The 19,317-nt window shown below is 53.4% G+C and overlaps 1 protein-coding gene across 2 annotated transcripts in view; it reads right to left on the minus strand.

Moving 5' to 3' along the window:
- Nucleotides 1–16,974, minus strand: part of HNF4A (hepatocyte nuclear factor 4 alpha) — a 29,706-nt gene extending 12,732 nt beyond the window's left edge. For both annotated transcript variants that reach the window (XM_027558483.1, XM_027558482.1), the window contains exons 1-5: nt 16,728–16,974; nt 12,371–12,545; nt 11,209–11,303; nt 4,897–5,003; nt 3,855–4,010 (exon numbers count right to left, since the gene is read on the minus strand). In XM_027558483.1, coding sequence (XP_027414284.1) covers nt 3,855–4,010; nt 4,897–5,003; nt 11,209–11,303; nt 12,371–12,545; nt 16,728–16,842 — 648 coding nt within the window. In that variant the 5' untranslated portion in view covers nt 16,843–16,974. The remainder of the gene's footprint in view (nt 1–3,854; nt 4,011–4,896; nt 5,004–11,208; nt 11,304–12,370; nt 12,546–16,727) is intronic.
- Between the last annotated feature and the right edge of the window lie 2,343 nt (nt 16,975–19,317).

Consider the following 19,317-nt stretch of genomic DNA (forward strand, 5'->3'; position numbering starts at 1 on the left):
CACATGCCTGGGAAGGCATCTACACCCGTGGGGAGGCTGCTCCCCGCCAACTCAATGACCCTGAGCAAGTCAGCATTAGTGTTCTGCTTGCCTTTACCTGCCTGAATGATAAGATGGGCATCAGAAAACGGCTGCCTTCCTCTCATAACTGATAAAACTAGAAACTGGGAAAAGCTTCAGCTGACCGCTGAAAGGGGAGACAACCTGTGCTCGAGCCGGGACACCAAATGCCAACTCTGCCCTTGAACTGCTGCGTTCGGGGTAAGCTGCTGCTCCCCTCTGGGCCTCGTCTGTGTGTCTGTGTGCCTGGTAAAACTGTAACACCACTCTGTGTGTGTGTTAGCAGAGACTTAAAGGCTTTCATCAGACTCTCAAGAGGGTCTACAAACCCAAAAAGTTATAAAACTTTTAGAGCTTTTTTGGGGGTTCTGAATTCCTACTCATGGATCAGCTATGTAACACGATGAAGGGTGTTTTGTAAAACACAGATTCTTGGGCCTTACTACCCGAGGCACTGATTCTCTTTGTCTGGGGTGGGCCCAAGGGATCTGAGATTAACAAGCTCCTCAGTTGATTTTGATGCATGGTTGTCTTTGGGAAATCACTGCTCCAAAAGATCTCTAGAGCATCCACCCACTTGAAGCTGGAAGATTCTAGATTCTGTTGTAAGAATCTGGACATGGATGCTGGTTTCTGAGGCAAAGCGTGTGAGCAATGGTCCCTGGCCAGGGATCCGCTTGACCGACCCCTTCCCTGCAGAGAGGACAGAGAGGCCTTGGAAGACTGAAGTCTGAGTCTGAAGTCTGGCAGGTGGGAGCCCTGCCAGCCCACAGGAGGGCATTGCCTGCCTTTTCAGAACCACCTGCTTCAGTGCTTGCATGAGGATCAAGGATGGGGCTGGTCAAATGGTCGTAGGCTAGTAGCCTCAAGGATCCTATCTGCAAGGCAGGGTTAGGGAGCTTGGAAATCCTTTAGCAGACTAAACTAGGAAGCAAAAATGCTTTTATTCATTAATTCATTGGACTGCTCATTCTTGAAGTCATCAGATGTTAGTGCCTACTAAGTGCCAGACCTCACCTTGCCAATGAAAATCTGTACGGTCAAAGCTATGGTTTTTCCAGTAGTCATGTACGGATGTGAGAGTTGGACCATAAAGGAGGTTGAGCACTGAAGAACTGATGCTTTCAAACTGTGGTGTTGGAGAAGACTCTTGAGAGTCCCTTGGACAGCAAGGAGATCAAACCAGTCCATCCTAAAGGAGATCAGTCCTGAATATTCATTGGCAGGACTAACACTGAAGCTGAAGCTTCAGTACTTTGGCCACCTGATGAGAAGAACCAACTCATTGGAAAAGACCCTGATGCTGGGGATGCTGGGGAAGATTGAGGGCAGGAAAAGAAGCGGGTGACAGAGGATCAGATGGTTGGATGGCATCACTGACTCAATGGACATGAGTTTGAGCAAACTCCAGGAGTCAGCAAAGGACAGGGAAGCCTGGTGTGCTGAAGTCCACGGGGTCTCACACCAGACTGGGACACGACTGAGAGACTGAATGAAAACCACAAGTGCCAGATGCTTGTTTGGGAAAAGAGGGGAGGGAGGAGGAGGAGGAGAAGGAAGGAAGGAAGGAAAGAGGAAGGGAGGGAGAAAGAAAGAAGAAATAGACCAATGGATGGAAGGAGGGAAGAAGAAAGGAAGAGGAGGCTCATGTGATGAAGAGCAATGGGGTAAATCATAAAAGGCCTTGCTAAGGATGTGAGGTAGTTCTAAGGTATGGAGGACACCTGGCACATAGTAGGCATTCAATAAATATTTGTTTGGATGAAAGATGAAGGGACAGGTGAATGGATGAGCCACTCTACTTAACATCCTTCCAGATTGAGCCTCTGTTGCAGCCATATCCTTACCACGTCTGTGAACCCCCAAGGTGAAGCCTGGTGAGGATGACAGGAAAAGAGGGGGAATGGCAAGCAGCCTTGGAGGAGGGCAAGAACTCCCTTTCCATGACCAGGACAAAGGAGTCCAAAGCCTGCTGATTATCAAGCACTTCCTACACGCCAGGCACCATGCAGGACTTTCGTCACTTACTCCAGTGTCTTTGCGATCGAGAGACAGAAGACCTAGAGTTGAATCCTGTGGCTGTCTTGCTCTGTGACCTTGGGCAAATTGCTCTTTCCCTCCAAGCCTCCATCCCCTTATCCAATGCTATCCAGCCTTCTAGGTTTCAGTGGGTCAATGCCCCAAACAAACCAAGAAGCAAACACGCTTGGTTCCTGGGGCAATGTTGACAGACAACATCCCCCAGTTCTCCCCGCTGTGCCCCACCCATCACAGGCAGGATAAGCTCCTTATACACTATGAATGGGGAGCTGGGAACCCTCCTAGCCCTGGGTCCAGCCCCCTAACATGGCTGTTCTGGGGGTGGGCAGGTGGTGGGTGGCGATGTTAATGATTATGCTATGTTACTGGCCACCCATCACTGCTCTCTGAGAATGCTCTGAGCCCCAGCCAGGGAGGTTTTGGGTGGGAAATGGAGGTTAACAATTGCTTAGCTTGGGGGGGAATCTTGTTGTCCTGCTGAGCCCCTGGGAAGGAACAGGAGGGATTAAACATTAATGGAGCCTCTCCAGCAGAGGGGACCGAGGCCAGAACACGAGGAACAGGGAAGAAGGCCAGGGCAGCCTGGCCAAGATCCCTGCCTTGTCATCCCTCCCGAAGCAGCGAGGAATCCGTGTGAGAGGGCATCCGATCTGGCCTCTGTGTGAGGGTGAGGACCAGCCAAGCCAGGGTTTTCACAGCCTGTTTCACCACGGGATGCAAACGCATTCCAGGAGCGCCTGGGCCCCAGAGAACTTTGAGAAGCCCTGGGCTTCCCAAGGTTCAACAGCTGCCTTGCCTGAGGACTTCTGAGAAACTTTAAGAGACCGAGACATGTTGCCAATCTTCGTGCAGAATTGCAAAACAGAGAAGCAAATGTACCAGGAGCCGGTATCTGGAACACTGTCCGTTGGTGCCGCCCCGCTTCCATCCGAGCTGAGTCGATGACCCAGTTCAGCCCCTCTTTCCCAAACAAAAAAGTGTCTGCAGAGGCCTCAGGGCCTCCTGAGCAGGTACTCAGGAACTCGACTGTCCTCAGCACCCCATCCCTCAGCCCCACTAAGACATTTTTGGTATTCCAAAGAAGGTAGTTTGGGAAATAAAATTGCTGAATGAAAATCCATCTTGGTGGGATACAAGGAAGCAACTGTCATTTAGGGAGGCCAGGACTGTGTGGGTGTCCCATTACACCACTGACACTTTTCAAATGGTAATGTTCTCCATCCTCCCAACAGCTTTCTGAAGGGGATATTACAATTCATACTTTACAGATGAGCAAACAGAGGCTTAGGGAGAGGAAGTAATTTGTCCAAGATCACAGAGAGAACCTTTCTTAGAGCCAGGGCTTAGGCCCTGCCCCTGAGCCCCTACCCACATCCTACCTGGGAGAGCTGTCGGATACAGCAGTGCAGCGGCTACGGGCCTGGACTTTGAAGCCTGCCTGCTTGTTCTAGTTCTGCCTGTGTTGGATACTAGCTGTGTGACCTTGAGCAAGTTATTTAACCTCTCTGTGTCCCCAGTTTCCTCACCTATATGATATGGTCATAATAGCACTTACCTTACCTAGGGTTGTCGGAAGGATTAAATGAGCTAATATTTGTAAAGTGATTTAAACAGCTCCATGCACACATGAGCTCTACGCGTGTTTGTGAAATAAATCGAATCAGCCCAAGGCCATATCCGGGGTGGGGGGGGGGGGTGCAGCAGGACCCACCTACCCAGGGCCCGCACTGCCCACAGACCGCGTCCTCCCTCACCTGGTCGTCCAGGGGGAGCTCACAGAAGGCTGGGATGTACTTGGCCCACTCGACGAGCACCAGCAGCTGCTCTTTCATGGACTCACACACATCCGCGATGCTGGCGATCTTCTTCGCCCGAATGTCGCCGTTGATTCCGGAGACAGGGGAGGTGATCTAGCGGGGACGAAGGAAAACGCTGGGGTGGCTGGGGCCCCCCTCCATATACTCTGTCCCCTGCACAGAGCCCCCACCCACTCAGAGAGCTTCCCTGCCCGGGAAAGAGGAGCTGGACTGTGGGTGCCTTCTCAGCTCTGAAGGAAGCTGTGGGCAAACCGGAAAGGGAGGATGCCACGGAGGCAGTTATGGGGGAAGACGGCTCTCTCTGGGCCTTCATCTGCTGCTTGCCCCCTACCTCCTCCTCCACCAGCTCCTCTGAAGCCTAAAAAACCCATTGGCCCTAGAGGAGAAGCAGGGCAAAAGTGCCCATCCTCATCGGAAGGTGCAGATACCACTGCCCAGAGAGGTAGTCAACTCGCCTAAGGTCACACAGCAAGGGGGGCTGGCTGAGCCCCAGTGCGCCACAATGTCCACTCCTCTTTTCTCTCGGGGCTAAGCCAATCTCAGAGACTGCTTGGCCTGCACAATGCGGGCCCCACGGAGCTGCTAAGTGCCAGCAGTGGGTTTGTGCTGCGCTTAGTCACTCAGTCGTGCTCGACTGTCTGCAACCCCATGGACTGTAGCCCACCAGGCTCCTCTCTCCATGGGAATTCCCCAGGCAAGAGTACTGGAGTGGGTTGCCATCCCCTCCTCCAGGGCATCTTCCCAACCCAGGGATGGAACCCAGGCAACTGTAGGCAGATTCTTTACCGTCTGAGCCACCAGGGTCTGAGTCTTTGCTACTAAATGGGCTGTGTGACCCTGGACTCAGTTTCCCTTCGTGATGTCCAAGGGCACTCCCGTCTGCTGCTCTAAAGGCCCGGGTGGGAAGGAAAGGGGTGGAGCTGAGATTCCTCTTTGGGAGGAGGGGGCCCCAGGTGGGTGGGGGAGGCTCCCCTGGTACCTGCTGGGACAGGACCTCAGCCTGCAGGAGCGCATTGATGGAGGGCAGGCTGCTGTCCTCGTAGCTGGACCGGCGAGTGCTGATCCGGTCCCGTTCATTCTGTACAGCTGTGAGGAGGCAGAGGGAGGTGAGCGGGAGGAGAGGGGTCCCATGCCAGGAGGGGTAGCTGAAGGACAAGGGGAGAGAGGTGAACTCGGAGGGCTGTCCTGCAGGGCTGTCCAGGAACAAAGGGAACGCACTTGGAGGTGGGAGCTGGGGGCAGGAGGGAGAGTGCCCAGGCCACAGAGCCCAGATCAGTGTGTGGGGATGGCGGCCAATGGCTCCTCACCCAGCTTGTGGGAGAACTTTCCCAGCACCAGCACTGCTCCTCACACAACAGGGTGGCTTGAGGAGTGATCTACCCGTCATGGGAGGCATGCAAGGCTGGGATGACTGTGTTTTAGAAAAGGGTCCCTTCCTTTCCAGGTGCAAGTGGATAAGACAAGCAAAATGAATTGCTCTGAGTGATGGAGATGGCCCAGGGATGCCTGAGTGCAGAGGCAGAAGCCTGGACAAGGGGGTCTGGAGGCCCCATCTGCCCTGGGGTCTGTCATCAGTAGGAAGCACATGTGCTCTAGGCTAACCTTCCCAGAGACAGCTCGCAAAAGCTCTGGCTGCCTCCTGCCCCACCACGGGGCTCCCCTCCCAGGAACTCAGAGATCCGGGGCCTCTGTCCACCCGGGCCCCACACCTCCTTGCATCTCTACTCGGTTCAGCCTTGGCCTAAGATGTGGGATGGTCCTTCTGCCTCCCTGACAGGCCCTCAGAACCTGCGAGGCCTTTGTTGAAGCTGTAAGAAGGGAGGATGAGGCTGCAGGAGACCTGGGTTCCTGGTGGGATTCACCGCTCAGTCTCCGTGCGCTGGTGGGGGCCACACCCTCTCTCTGGGCCTCATCTACAGCCTTTCCCCATCTACAGCCTTTTCTTTCCCAGACCTGCTCCTCTTGGTCTTTCCCATGTCAGGAACAGGCAGCTTTATTCTTCCTCCCAGCCTGGGGGGCCTCGCTATATGTCTCTTTCTCTCACCACCCCACCACCACCACCACCACACACACACACTCCAAATGCTGTCAGTAATCTGTGCAAACCCACCTGCAGCTCCCACTCTGGGCTGGGTCCTGGGGGAGTTCAGACCCTCCTCTCTGGCCGCTTTGTTTCCAGCCTTACCCCTGCAGCCTGTGCACCTCTCGGAAGACAAAGGGATCCCCTGAAACCCGACTCAGGTCACATCCCTCCACTGCGGAAACCCAGGACCTCCCCATCATGCCTGGAGTCAGGTCACCCTTTCTCACAGTGGTCCTATCTCCCCCATCTCACTTTTACTCTCTCTATCAAACCTGCCTCCCAGCCATTCCTGGGACTCACTCAGCCACTCTCCATCAAAGTTTTCGCCACTGCTGTTCCCACTGCCTGGAATTCTCCTCCCACTCACACCCCATCCCCCACAACTAAGCGTCTCCCTCTCCCTTTACTCGCGTCTCCTTACAAATATCACCTCTCAGAAACACCCTCTCTGACCACCCTGTCTGACGCGGATACCCCTCCTGCAGGTTCTGCCACTTTCTCCTGTTTTATTTTTCTTCTTGGTACTTGTTCTCTGTCCTTTCTTCACTCTCTGTCTGTCTAAGAGAAAGAAAGCTCCAGAAAGCCAGAATATCTTCCCTTTCATCCACTGCTATAGTCCCAGCAACTAGAACAGAGCCTAGCACGCAGTGGGTGCTCAATAAATATCCGTTGAGTGGCCGAAAGAAGGTGCAGAAGGAGACAAGCTTTGCTTCTCGGGTGCAATCTACACCCCATTTCTCAGTGGAACATTGACATTCCGCTCTTCAACTCTCCTGATTTCAAACATCGTTGAAATCAGAGAAGGGAAGTCAGCCAGTGTAGGACTTTCCTGGAAGTCCAGTGGCTAAGACTGCAGTTCCAATGTAGGGGGCGTAAGTTCGATCCCTGGTCAGGGAACTAAAGATCCCACAAGCCACGTGGTATGGCCAAAAAAATAAAAACACAGATAGTGTAAAGGGAACCCAGAGTTAGTGGGATGTAACAGAGGTCCCAAGGTAAGAAAACTCCTCTTCTTAGACCCACCACCCTGGATGGGGGGCCAGCTCCCAGCAGCGCTCCCCTGCCTGGGTCCCACCCCGCCTGTGACACCCCTCCCACGGCTGCCAGCCCGCACCCACCAGGGCGCCAAGTGGCGGCGGGCCTAAGAAAAGGGCTGCTGTCAGCAGCTGGGGATTGGGCTCCTCAAGGTTAGGCCGGCGTTATCAGTGCCCGGCGCGAGCTCAGTCACGGAATGATGTTTTCCAAATGTTTGCTCAGTATTAGCAGGGTCGGGGACCTAATGTAACTTCTATTGAATATTAACCGGCCCGGGCAGAGGCGGAGAGGACGAGCCTGTCTTCCGAGAGAACCCCTGATTGGGGGTGTGGGGAGGGGGGCTGGGCCGGGGATCCCAGGTAGGGCCCATCCGTGGGCCCCTGGCCTACTGCCAACTTGTACTTCCTGCATCCCTGGCCCTGATTCCTGGGCTGAATTTCCAAAGCCGGGCATCAGACATTTGTCCTGGGTCTGACAGCTCAGGCTCAGGTAGGTGTAGGTTTATAGGAAAGAATTTGGGACCTGCCATTGGGCCCACTGGCCCCCAGATTTCTTCCGAGTCTCTGTTCTTTAACCTACTTGATCACCATGGAATATCCTCTGGCCAAACTCACAAGACTTTGAGATTCAGAGCCCTTCTCTGTGGTTGAGAGGAAGTTTCAGAGACTTGACCAACTCCAGTTGCCTCCCAAGGCCATCAGTCCTAGTTCTCATCCAGGGAATTTGGTGTCTGCTCAGCTCTGGGGAGCCCGAGGTGTAGTCCTGACTTCCTCTGCCCTTGACCCGATCATATCACCTCTCTGGTCTCAACTTCCCTATCTGTAAAGTGGAAAGATTTGATGACCTCCTATACACCCGACTGGTCTATGAATGCTACATTTACAATCCATGCTTTCTTGTCCTCATGGACAACTTTGGAGTTCTAATTTCTAGATTCTCCTAAGGCCATCGAGGAAGGGAAATAAAAACTGGTCCTAACTCTCCCAGTTCTGGGGCTTCCATCGAGAATCTCTCTTGGCTCTGAGAACCTCCCGCCAAGCCAAGGAGGGGTATTGGGACTGTAAGACTTAGGTAGAGCTAGTCAAACCAGTCAATCCTAAAGGAAATCAACTCTGAATATTCATTGGAAGGACTGATACTGAAGTTCCAATACTTTGGCCACCTGATGTGAAGAGCTGATTCATTGGAAGAGACCCTGATGCTGGGAAAGACTGAGGGCAGGAGGTGAAGGGGACGACAGAGGATGAGATGGTTGGACGGCGTCACCAACTCAATGGACATGAGTTTGAGCAAACTTCAGGAGATAGTGAAGGACAGGGAAGCCTAGCGTGTTGCAGTCCATGGGGTAGCAGGGAGTTGGACATGACTTAACAAATGAACAATAACAGCAAGAGCTAGTCATGCCCTTACTTCCCAGAACTTGACCACAGTGGCAGTGGGACACTTTGCTACCCTGGCCTGTTCTCAAAGCAGCTGAGCCCACTGCATGTGTCAGGATCTCCTGGTTAACCCAAGCGTGCAAACAACTACCAGCCTTTACTATAGCCCCCACACACTTGCCATTAGCCGATCCTCCTCTCCTCTTGGCATAATGCCACCTTCTCCAAGATAAGAAGCTACTGGCTATTTTCAAGGCTAAGCCAAGGTAGAATGGCTGCGGACTCTCCCTCCCCTGGGCCTGCCGACTCTGTGGCAGTCCAGTGGGAGGACCAGGGAACAAACACACATGTCCTGGTGGGCAGTGTGTACTTGCACAGGTAGATCAGTGGGCGTATAGCAAGACTCACAGAGCTGGAAGGAGGGTTCATTATCCACCTCTGTGATTTTATAGATGTGAACACTGAAGCCCAGATGGGGCAGAAGCTTCACTGAAGTGTGTGATCTGCCACACACATGAAAGTGACTCTGAATGTTTAATAAGAGACATCTCTAAAGACCAGTGAGATGCAGGAACAGGCTACCTACAACCTAGGAAGGTGGCCGTCTGCTCAGGTGAGCTGCCAACCTTTCTCCCTCCCACCTGTCACAACGCTTGGAATTTTAACACAAGAGATTCATTCTCTCAAATATAAAATCTTCAGGCTGTCGAGCTGATAGAATCACTGGCTCTTAGAACCCTAAACCGTTTGGCTCTTAGACTGTAGCTCTCAATCTTTTCCTTGCCTCTAGCTATTCACGTGTGTGTGCTCAGTCATGTCTGACTTTGTGATCCCAGGGACTATAAGCTCGCCAGGCTCCTCTGTCCATGGGATTCTCCAAACAAGCATACTGGAATAGGTTGCCATGCCCTCCTCCAAGGGATCTTCCCAACCCAGGGATTGAACCTGGGTCTCCTGCATCTTCTGCATTGCAGGCAGATACTTTACCGCTGAGCTACCAGGAAAGCCCCTAGCTGATCACACATGCCTCATATTCCCATTCATGACATTTCTTTTATTTATTTCTTTTCTTTTTTTGGTGGCCAGGGCCTGTCGAATGCGGGATAGTGGTTGCCCGACGAGGGATTGAACCCTCGCTTCCTGCAGCGGAAGCACAGAGTCTTAACCACTAGACAGCCAGGAAAGTCCCTCATTCATAACATTTCTCATTCGACAAAGTTGTGCTCAAGTTCAAGGTAAGAGTGGTGCAATCCCATTGAAAACTGGGTGGGGGAGAGATGAGGGGCATCTGTCCTTTGAAAAAGGTTCTCCTTGCTCTTGAGAACCACTGAGGTCCAGATGAGAAGCGTGGTGTGACCATCATGGTGTGTTCCTGAGGGTCATAGCCCAGGTTTCACAGCAGGGGTCATAAACTCTCAGGGCCCTATAGGGATGAGACCCAGAGGATATTTCCCAGGAGGCGCGCAGAGAAACAGGGGCTCAAAGGCAGAGTCAGGGAGGGTAGACTGCCAAAGCCAAGTTCCCCCTCTTCCCAGTTGGCCGGGAGAAGGCTGGGTCCCAGGATCCTGCTGGGGGTGGGGTGGGGCAGGTGTGTGTTTGTGCAGAACTAGACCAAGGGTTTTGGTTAGTGTGCCACAGCTGCGGGCTGGAAGTGAAGGTCTGGGAGCCAGTCTCAGGGCTGGGAAAGGTGCATTGAGCAGAGAAGGAGACAGAGAGATTTGAAAATGGGCTCAAGTTACTCAGAGAAGCAGTTAAAAGATGTTTGTTTCCTGAGCGTGGGCTAGAAAACTTTCAAACGTTCCTAGAGTCCGGAGGGCATAGCAGGCAGCATCAAGGTTATCACCCAAACTGCATTGAGCTCAAGACCAAAGCTCGGGGTTCACACCTCGGAGCTTGCTTCAACCAACTGGGGGGGCCTCGGGCAAATTGTTGACCCATTCTGGGCCTCGGTTCCCTTGTCTATGAAAAAGCTAGGGTGATGATAGTGCCCCACAGGGCTGTCATGATAATGAAAGAACTATCAGTTGTGGGAAAGCCCAGCCAGGTGGAAAAGCCCAGCTTCTGGTGGCAGGAGACACTTAATAAATGTGCCCCAGCACTCCCAGCCTCCTCCACCCAGAACGAGTCTGATGCCTTGTTCCCTTTCTCTAGAGCCTGAGGACGCTGCCTCATCTGATACCCAAGAACAAAGACTAAGGAACTGAGGCACTTGACCCTGGAACAGGAAGATGGGAGATAGAGCCCCGCCCCATACCCATTCACATTTGCTGAGTCTAGTCATGGGGCCACGGAAGTTCGTCATGCCATTCTCTACATTTTTCCTGATGCTTGAAATAGTATATTAAGCAAAAATACCCAAGGACTTCCGGGGTGGTCCAGTGGTTAAGACTTTGTGTCTCCACTGCAAGGGGTGTGGGTTCAATCCCTGGTCAGGGAACTAAGATTCCACATGCCGAGGAGTGCAGCCAAAAAATGAAAAAATAAAATCACATTACAAAAAGAAAAAAGAAAAAACACCCAACCTGGCTGCCTTGCGGTGGTGAAGGCAGGCAGGGGTGGTGGCACTGGGAACCCGAGTAGCTGAAAGTAGGAGCTTATCTCTCGGAATCTTTCTCAAGACCAAGCCCAGCCCCTCCCTATGGTCAGATCTTCAGGCCCTCCCTCCTCTCAGCCATTAGCCAGTCACCCTGGGGCCTGTCACCGAGTCATAAAGTTGTGGCCACAGTTGTAAATGGCCGTCAGGAGCTTGTGGGCGCGGGTGGGGCAGGGGCGGAAGGCGGGGCCCGAGGCTCACCTTCCTTCTTCATGCCAGCCCGGAAGCACTTCTTGAGCCTGCAGTAGCGGCACTGGTTCCTCTTGTCTTTGTCCACCACGCACTGCCGGCTAAACCTGGGGAGGGCTTGGGGTGGTTGGAGGAAGAAAGGACAGCCCTCCTCCCCCTAGGGCTCAACTAGGATCCTGGCCATCTGGTTGACCTCCAGGCTCCTTGCTCAAACCTTTCATCCCAGGAGTCCTCCAGCTAACCAACCAGGAGCTGGAAAGGCCCTGTGGACTCTCTGAGAGCCCAACCCTGTCCCCCTAAACATGAGGAAACTGAGGCTCAGAGAGCGGACACGTGGCCTCAGATCACTCAGCTATGAGTAGAAGGCACTGCTATTTCCCACGTATCTTATTAAAAGCCCAGAGCAGGCTACTGGCTGTGAATCAGTTTCAGTACTTGGTCCACATAAGCCGCTTTCTGGAGGGGGATATGGAGTAGAGGCAGGCAGGCGCCACCGTGGTTCTGGGTGGTGCCCTGGCAACCCCGGGCTTGCCGTTGATTCAAGCTGGGTGACCTTGGGCAAATTCCCAGTCCTCTCCAAGCCACAGCTTCCTCATCTATAAAATGAGATAATAATAGTAACCTCTGCAGAGGGGTGTTGACAGGTGAAAATGAGATAATTACCCAAATGGGGCTCAGTGCAGTGTCTGTTCACAGTAAGAGCTTGTAACTACAGCTGCTATTATTTTATTATTGTTGTTACCCAGAAGGGGAGATGCTTCTGAAGGAGGACTCTCCAAGGCCTTGAGAGAGGTGGAAAGGCCTGGGGTCAACCCCCGATCCACCCCAGAAAAAGCGCCAGGTTGGGGGATGGGCCTCACCCTCTGTGGTTTCAGAGGAGACTTGATCCTAAGCCTCAGAGGTGCCCATTTGCTAAATGGGAAAAATCATGATGAGCTTCTGGGAGCGGTTAACACAGGCAAAAACTTAGTATGGTTCCTAGCACGTAGTAAGTGTTCAATAAAGGGATGTCTAGAATAGACACTCCCATCTGATCTGCAAGGGCGAAGAAATTAGAGGCTTGAAGGCCTTGAAGGGCAGAAGGCTCCGAGACCTACCCAGGGAGAAGACAGACCCGGGGGAACATCAGCTGAAGAGCACCCATTTCCCAGATGTAGAAATCAAGGTTCCTCACCTGCAGGAGTACATGTGGTTCTTCCTCACACTTCTCCGGAAAAAGCCCTTGCAGCCGTCACAGCTCGAGGCACCGTAGTGTTTGCCCGTGGCCCGGTCCCCGCAGATGGCGCACAGGGCACTGACACCCAGGCTGTTGGGTGCGTTGAGGTTGGCACCCTCTGATGGGGATGTGTCTGCGCCAGAAAAGCAAAGAGTGAGGACGCAGGAGGGGCAGGAAGTCACCTCTCAGAGGCCCTGCTCTCTTGGTGGTTTATATTCAGAAAAGGATGTGAGCCTTGTAGGGATCTTTCCAGGGCTTCAGCCTCAGCTAAACCCAGGTGCTACTGACCCCCCTCAAAGAACTTGGGCAAGTTCCTTGCTGTTTTGGAACTCCCATTTCGCATCCGTAACTTAGGGATAGTTGTGACACTGACTTCGTAGAGTTGTTTAACAAGGGTCTGCTCCTCCCCGTGGTGGCGATCGCTAGCCTCAGCTTTCTCTGGGAAGGAATGAAGAAAATGGCTGTTTCCTAGGATGCGTCCAACAGTTGTGGACCCTGATTAGCTGGGCAGAGGGAGCTATGAGAGGGGCAGATATTCCCCCATCATCTCCAGAACCAAGTCCTGTTTTTCAGAGTGGCCAAGGCTGGGTGAGTCTCAGCTTGGTACTCAGGGGCCTTGCAAATTCTGCAAGGAAACAGGAAGACATACATCAAGGACAGTGGCTCGTTTGCCCTCCTGGGAGGATCACAGCAAGGATCTGGGCACCCCATAGCAAAAGCTACTGCATTGGGACTTCCCTCGTGGTCCAGTGGTTAAGACGATGCACTTCCAGTGCAAGGGGAGTGGGTTTGAGCCCTGGTCAGGGAAGTAAGATTCCCACATACCGTGGGGCAAAAAAAAAACAAAACAAAACTGCTGCATCTATGTGAGGAGGGGGATAAGAGGTAGGTGGCTGTGGTCTCGGTGACTAGTGCTGCCTCTTAAGTCGTCTGTGACCTTGGGCAAGTTCCTTTTCCTTGCTTCAGTTTCCCCTGGGCTTCAGTTTCCCTAATTGCAAAAGAGGGCAGATTGACTGGTTCAGTCATTTTCAATTTTATCTTATATTTCCACAGCTGAACCCTCGTTTTTGTAAGCAACTCTTCCACCGAGGATAGACCTCTTAGAGAAGATGACACTGTGAACCATCTCCCCAGAAAAATGCTTGCAGACACATACCACACAAAATCATACACACACACACACACACACACACGTTTTCACCCTGAATCCGATCTTGGGCTCCTAGGGAACATATAGCTAAGCACTGGACAGGGCTATAGTGCTGTGGTTAACAGCATATCTCTCTAGCCCTTCTGCCCAGTTTAAATCCGAGCCTGCCCACTTCTTAGCCATGGGACCTTGGCCACATTAATGTATTTCTCAGTGCCTTCGTTTCCTCACTTGTGAAATGCTGCTGTTGCTGCTGCTAAGTCGCTTCAGTCGTGTCCGACTCTGTGCGACCCCATAGATGGCAGCCCACAAGGCTCCCCCGTAGCTGGGATTCTCCAGGGAGTGGGTTGCCATTGCCTTCTCCGCCTGTGAAATGGGGCACATAATAATCTCTAGGGCTGTTATGAAGGTTCAGTGAATCAATATATGTGAAGTGCTTGGCAGGTAAGAAGCACTTTATCAGTGTTTGTAAAATAAAAACTTTTCTGCAGAAGACGACTCTGGGAGCAGATGATTTCCAGCCTCCGTGCACAAGCGGACCCACTGCCACATCTCCTTTCTGTCATGTCCTGGCTGAACATCTCGTCGCCTCCGAGGGTGCCCAGGAGTACGGCCCCCTCCACTTGGTGAATTATTCCTGGAGATGAGGATAATTGTTAAGCTGCATTGGTGCCCTTTCTCCTCCAGCCTTGCCTCCTCCAACCACCGGGAGAGCTGACCCCACAACTCAGGCGGAGACTGGGGGAAGGGCTCACACATCCTGGGCAGGATAGGCTGGGTGCTGCCAAGTAGCTCATCCTACTCCCCAGGGTCAGGTGATGGTGCCCATTCTCCAGGTGAGAATATCAAGGTTCAGAAAGGACAGGACCTGACCAGAGTCATCACACTGCTGCTAAGTAGAGGAGTCGGATTTATGGTCCAGGCATGCAGGCTGGTGCTGATCTGGCCAGTGCTGTCCTGTTGGGGTGTCTGCTGGAGCCTCTGATAAACAAGGACCCCCTGGTCCCTCTGAATCAGGGATGGGAGGTGGGTAGGGAGCTTGGAACCTTCGAGCTACCAACCCAGCACATATGCAAAACATTGCCCCAACTTTCTGGCCCACTTCAAACTCCAGTGGGGAATGTAGACCCTTCTTAAAGATGCTCAGAGTTCCTGACCTGACTCATAGAGGGCGCAGGACCAGTTACCAGTGCTAAGCCCTCAGGTGCCTTATCGCATGGGATCCTCTGGTTAGCCCTGGGAGGCAGGCACTATGATTTATTCCCATTTTACAGATGAGACAACTGAGGCTCAGAGAGGAAAATGGCTTCACAAGTTTACACTGGTAGGAAGGATGGACGCCAGAATTTGAGCCCTGATCTTTCTGGCTCCAGAGCTAGATTTGTCTTGTCTTTAGGACATCCCGTAAGGAGCTTAGCTCCTGCCTCGGGAACACACACTTCCTGGGAGCTGGAGGTGCCCACTGTGAAGGAGTGATGGGGGCAGTCCAGGGCTAGATGGTGGTCAGGTGTCTCACACACTGTCTCTCTGGGGTCACACACACACCGCCGAGGGCAGCAGCTTCTTGTTTACCGTTTCCTACATGTTTTCCCCTCAGCTCCTTCACGTGATCCCTGGACACTCCTGAAAGCCAGCAGGCCTGGAATGACTAAGCCCATTTTGCAGAAGGAGCCAGGAGAGGGGAGGTGACATGCCCAAGGTCACACAGTGAGTGAATGGCAGGGGGAGGCGAGCAAATGGTGAGACTGACCACGGATCATGCCCACTGACCATGGGCAGGGCAAATACCTCTCTCTGGCTGAGCTGAGCTGACTCAAGTGCTACAGAGCTTGGCTAAAGCTGCAGAGCTGTGGAAGGAAGGCAGGTGGGTTGCCCCCCTCCTCTGAGGCTGGCCTGCGACTGGTCAGGTCCCCGCGTCCTGGCTTCCAAGCCTCCTCCCTTCCCCTACCTCCTTGTGGAGAACTCCCCCCACCCCTTTAGATGTGCTCTCAGTGATAACGGGAGCGGATGTACAAACCTGGGGAGACACACGGGCAACGCAATCTGGTCTGAGACAAATGGACGTGTTGCTGAGGTGACTCGCGTGTGTGAATGGCAATGGGATATCACATGAGCGCTGGAGAGAGCTGACCCCCCAGGACAGGGATGTGCACACGTACACAAGGACACGGGACAGGATGCCCAAACTGGACGTACGTCCGGGAGACACAGGACACACAAACCAATCCACGTCCAGAGCTCACACGTGCAAACGTCCACGGACACACACTCAGCACTGCTTACTGTATACACACTCATTGCCACTTACGGACATCAGCAAGATAAACACAGATATCCCTAGAGATAACAACAAACACGGACCCACTCAGAGAAGAAATGTGACTAGAAATAGACGCAGAACACGTGCACACACAGACCAGTGAACACAAACATGCACATGGGTTCCTGCAGACATACATTTGCAACAGTCCACCACTTGCCCACGTGTGTACATGGAAATTCGAGCACCCATGCCAACAGGAGGTTACAATCACACACCAGTGTGCTTGTGCATGCGCACCGATGTGCTTGTGTGTGTGTGCACATACACACACACACACACTCAATGAGCATGCGCATGCACACTGCTGATCCCCATCTTATTAGCAAAACCTCCCTGAGAACTCCGTTTTCTCCCCCAGGAAAGTCCCAAAGACACCCTGAAACATAGTCATGTCTCCATCCACCGTCTCCGGGGACGGGACATAACCTTTCCATCTCTCTGAACCTCGGCCCAAGGGGTTCAAGCAGGGGTCATGATGGGCCCAATGACTGGGGCTGGACGCCGAGAGGACACTCACCATGAAGTCCCCGCTCCTGGTGACACGCTGCACAGTGACAGCTTTGGTCACAGGGACCACAAGGGCCTGGCAGGAACACCCAGGCCCTACTTTTGCTGCAGATTGGCCCTGGCAGACCTCCCCCCTCCCACCACCCCGAAGACTTCTGGTCACTGTACCTGGGCACATCAACTTCACCTGGCAACACCCGTGCCCTCACCTACGGGACCACAGTGCTCGCCTACCACTCTCCCCCAAGCCCCAAACCCAGTGCGGCAGACTCGCTCCAGTACCTGGGTACACCTGCCCCCACCTAGCACACCTGGGCACACCTGCCCCCACCTACCATTGCCCATCGTCAACACCTGCACATTCTCAAACTCCAGGGTGGTGTAGGCTGGGTCCAACGCGGCACTGTAGTCGGCCATGTCCATGTCGACGAGGGTTTTGGAGAGGCGCATCCTCCCTCTCCCCGCCTCGGCCGCCTGCCCTGCCCAGGATGCCCACCCCGAAGGCTCTGGGCCGAGCCCCGGCCTCCGCCCTCCCGCCGCCTCCTCCCAGCTGCCCTCTCTGCCTTCCTGCGTTTCAAACCGTCCTCTGGGAGGGTCTGCCGGGAGTCTGGGCCTAGCCTCTGCGCAGGGGTGGAGGCTCTGCTGGGGAGGGGTGGGGGTTAATGGTTAATCGGCTCCCCCCTCGGTGGACCGGTTGGGCGGGGCCCCAGGGATTTGGCTGTCTGTTGGTTTCTGGTTGACACCAGGGTGTTCTTACAACAGATGGGGGAGGCCCTAACGCCCCAATACCGTGTCACCAGTCCTGTGAGACGACAGACACACGCTGCCTCTTCAGCACTCACTGGACCCTGACTCAGCCACCCTCCGAGTCACTGTCACCCCAAGTCATGCTGATACTGACACGCTCACATGCACCCCCAGACACTGACAGCCCACCTCCAAGACGCCCTAACTCGGGAGCTTCCCAAATCATTGACCTCGACCCTCAGTGCTCTTGCAGAGATAACGCCGCCTCATGGCTCATGAGTCAGAAGCTATGGTCCCAGGCCCCACACACCAGTCTTCTAGATCCTCGTTCTAGGAGGCCCCTTCCGGTTTCCTTCCTTCCCTAGGGGCAGGAAGAGGCCCAGACTCCTGTCTAGGTCCCCTCCCCTGCTCCCCAGGACCCCACTCTGGGCACCACCAGCCCCCACAGCGACCAGGTGCTCAGGCCCAGACAGACTCTATCACCCCTTCCCTTGTTACCTCCTCCAGCTCCCCCACCTCCACCCTGTGCCTCCCCCACCCCCCAGGAAAGAAGGGAGGCTTATAGCCCCTTAGACCGGATTAACATTCAGGCGCCTACCACCTACTAATCATGACTCTGGGTAAATGATTTTCCTCTCTGAGCCTCAGTTTCCTCTTCTAGAAAAATGCACAACCAACTTCAAAGGGTGGTCCGAGTATTAAATGAGTTGGTGTTAGGCAAACACCAAGCAAGCGTCCATTTCCCTCCACCCCCACCCTCTTGGCCTCCCTTTCGTATCTCCCTTGTCTGTCCCCTCCCTCCAGAGTGGGCTTCGTGGGCAAGCCACCTGAACAGGGCACCCGGGCAAAGGAGCTCCACTCTCAGGCTCCCGTGTTTGGTTTCGTGCTCGGCTATTCTGAACAAGGGGCCTGCATTTTTGTTCGGGACCGGGCCCTGCTAATCTTGTGGCCTTCAATTCACGGCTAACGTTTTTCTTCTCATCCCCTCCAGCCCTCACTGCCCGCTACACAGACAGGGGCAAGAGCTCCCGATCTAGCTGGGCAGATAAGGTCCCGAGGAGAGGGGGAAAGCGCAGGTCTGGGGAGAAGGACCTACGATTCTGGAGGCCTGGGAGCTTGTCCTCCTTTGTTGGCAGGAAGAGCTGGGCAGAGGGATTTGGTAATAAGGGCAAGGGTGGGTGAATTAGTGAAAGAGGGCATTAATGAGTGAGTGGGTGGGTGAATTAATGAAGGAGTGAATTAACCAGTGGGTGAGGGACTTCCCTGGTGGTCCAGTGGTTAAAAATCCACCTTGCAAAGCAGGAGACTCAGGCTCAAGCCCCGCTTGGGGCACTAAAATCCCACATGCTTCGAAGCAACTAAGCCTGCGCCTGAACTACTGAGCCTGAGTGCCACGACTAGAGAGTCCATGCGCCATCACAAAAGATCCTGCTGATGCAACTAAGATGCGATGCAGCTAAATCAATAAATATAAAAAAAAAGAAAGAGTGGGTGAATTACAGACAGGGTATTAATACGTGAATGAGTGAATTGATGAGTGGGTGAATTACTGAAAGACTGAAATGAATCAGTGAGTGAAATGGTGGATGAGTGAGCAAAGGACTGAATGAGTGGAAAGGTGAGTGAATCAATGAATGGGTACATTGGAGGGAGAGGCGGCTTGCGTTTGAGGGGTGTGTAGAAGCATCCTCCTCACATTCTCCCAACTATTAGAAGCCCTTTTTCGGGCTTGTGTAAGCCTTGTTCTCCTCCCTCCATTTTCCCCCTGGAGCTTAGATAATTAGGGTGGGAAGTTGGGGGCAGCAATTGTTCTGGAGAAGAGAGGCTGGATTTGGCGTTAGGAGACCAGATTTATGGCTTCCCTGGTGCCTCAGACGGTAAAGAATCTGCCTGCCATGTGGGATACCTGGGTTCGATCCCTGTGTGGGGAAGATCCTCTGGAGAAGGGAATGGCAACCCACTCCAGTATTCTTGCCTGGAGAATCCCACTGATGGCAGAGCCTGGTGATTTATGGACTAGCTCTGCCACTATTCGGATAACTTTGCTTAGATCATGTCTCTCTAAGGGACTCAACTTTCCCATCTGTAAAGTGGGGTGAAGATGCCGGCTCAGTTGTTTGTTGATAAGTACAAGACCTTGAGGGAGGGAAGGAGGGACAGAGATTCCAAAAGGGCCGA

Source organism: Bos indicus x Bos taurus, chromosome 13 (genome assembly GCF_003369695.1).
Source record: "Bos indicus x Bos taurus breed Angus x Brahman F1 hybrid chromosome 13, Bos_hybrid_MaternalHap_v2.0, whole genome shotgun sequence".
Classification (NCBI taxonomy): Eukaryota; Metazoa; Chordata; class Mammalia; order Artiodactyla; family Bovidae; genus Bos; species Bos indicus x Bos taurus.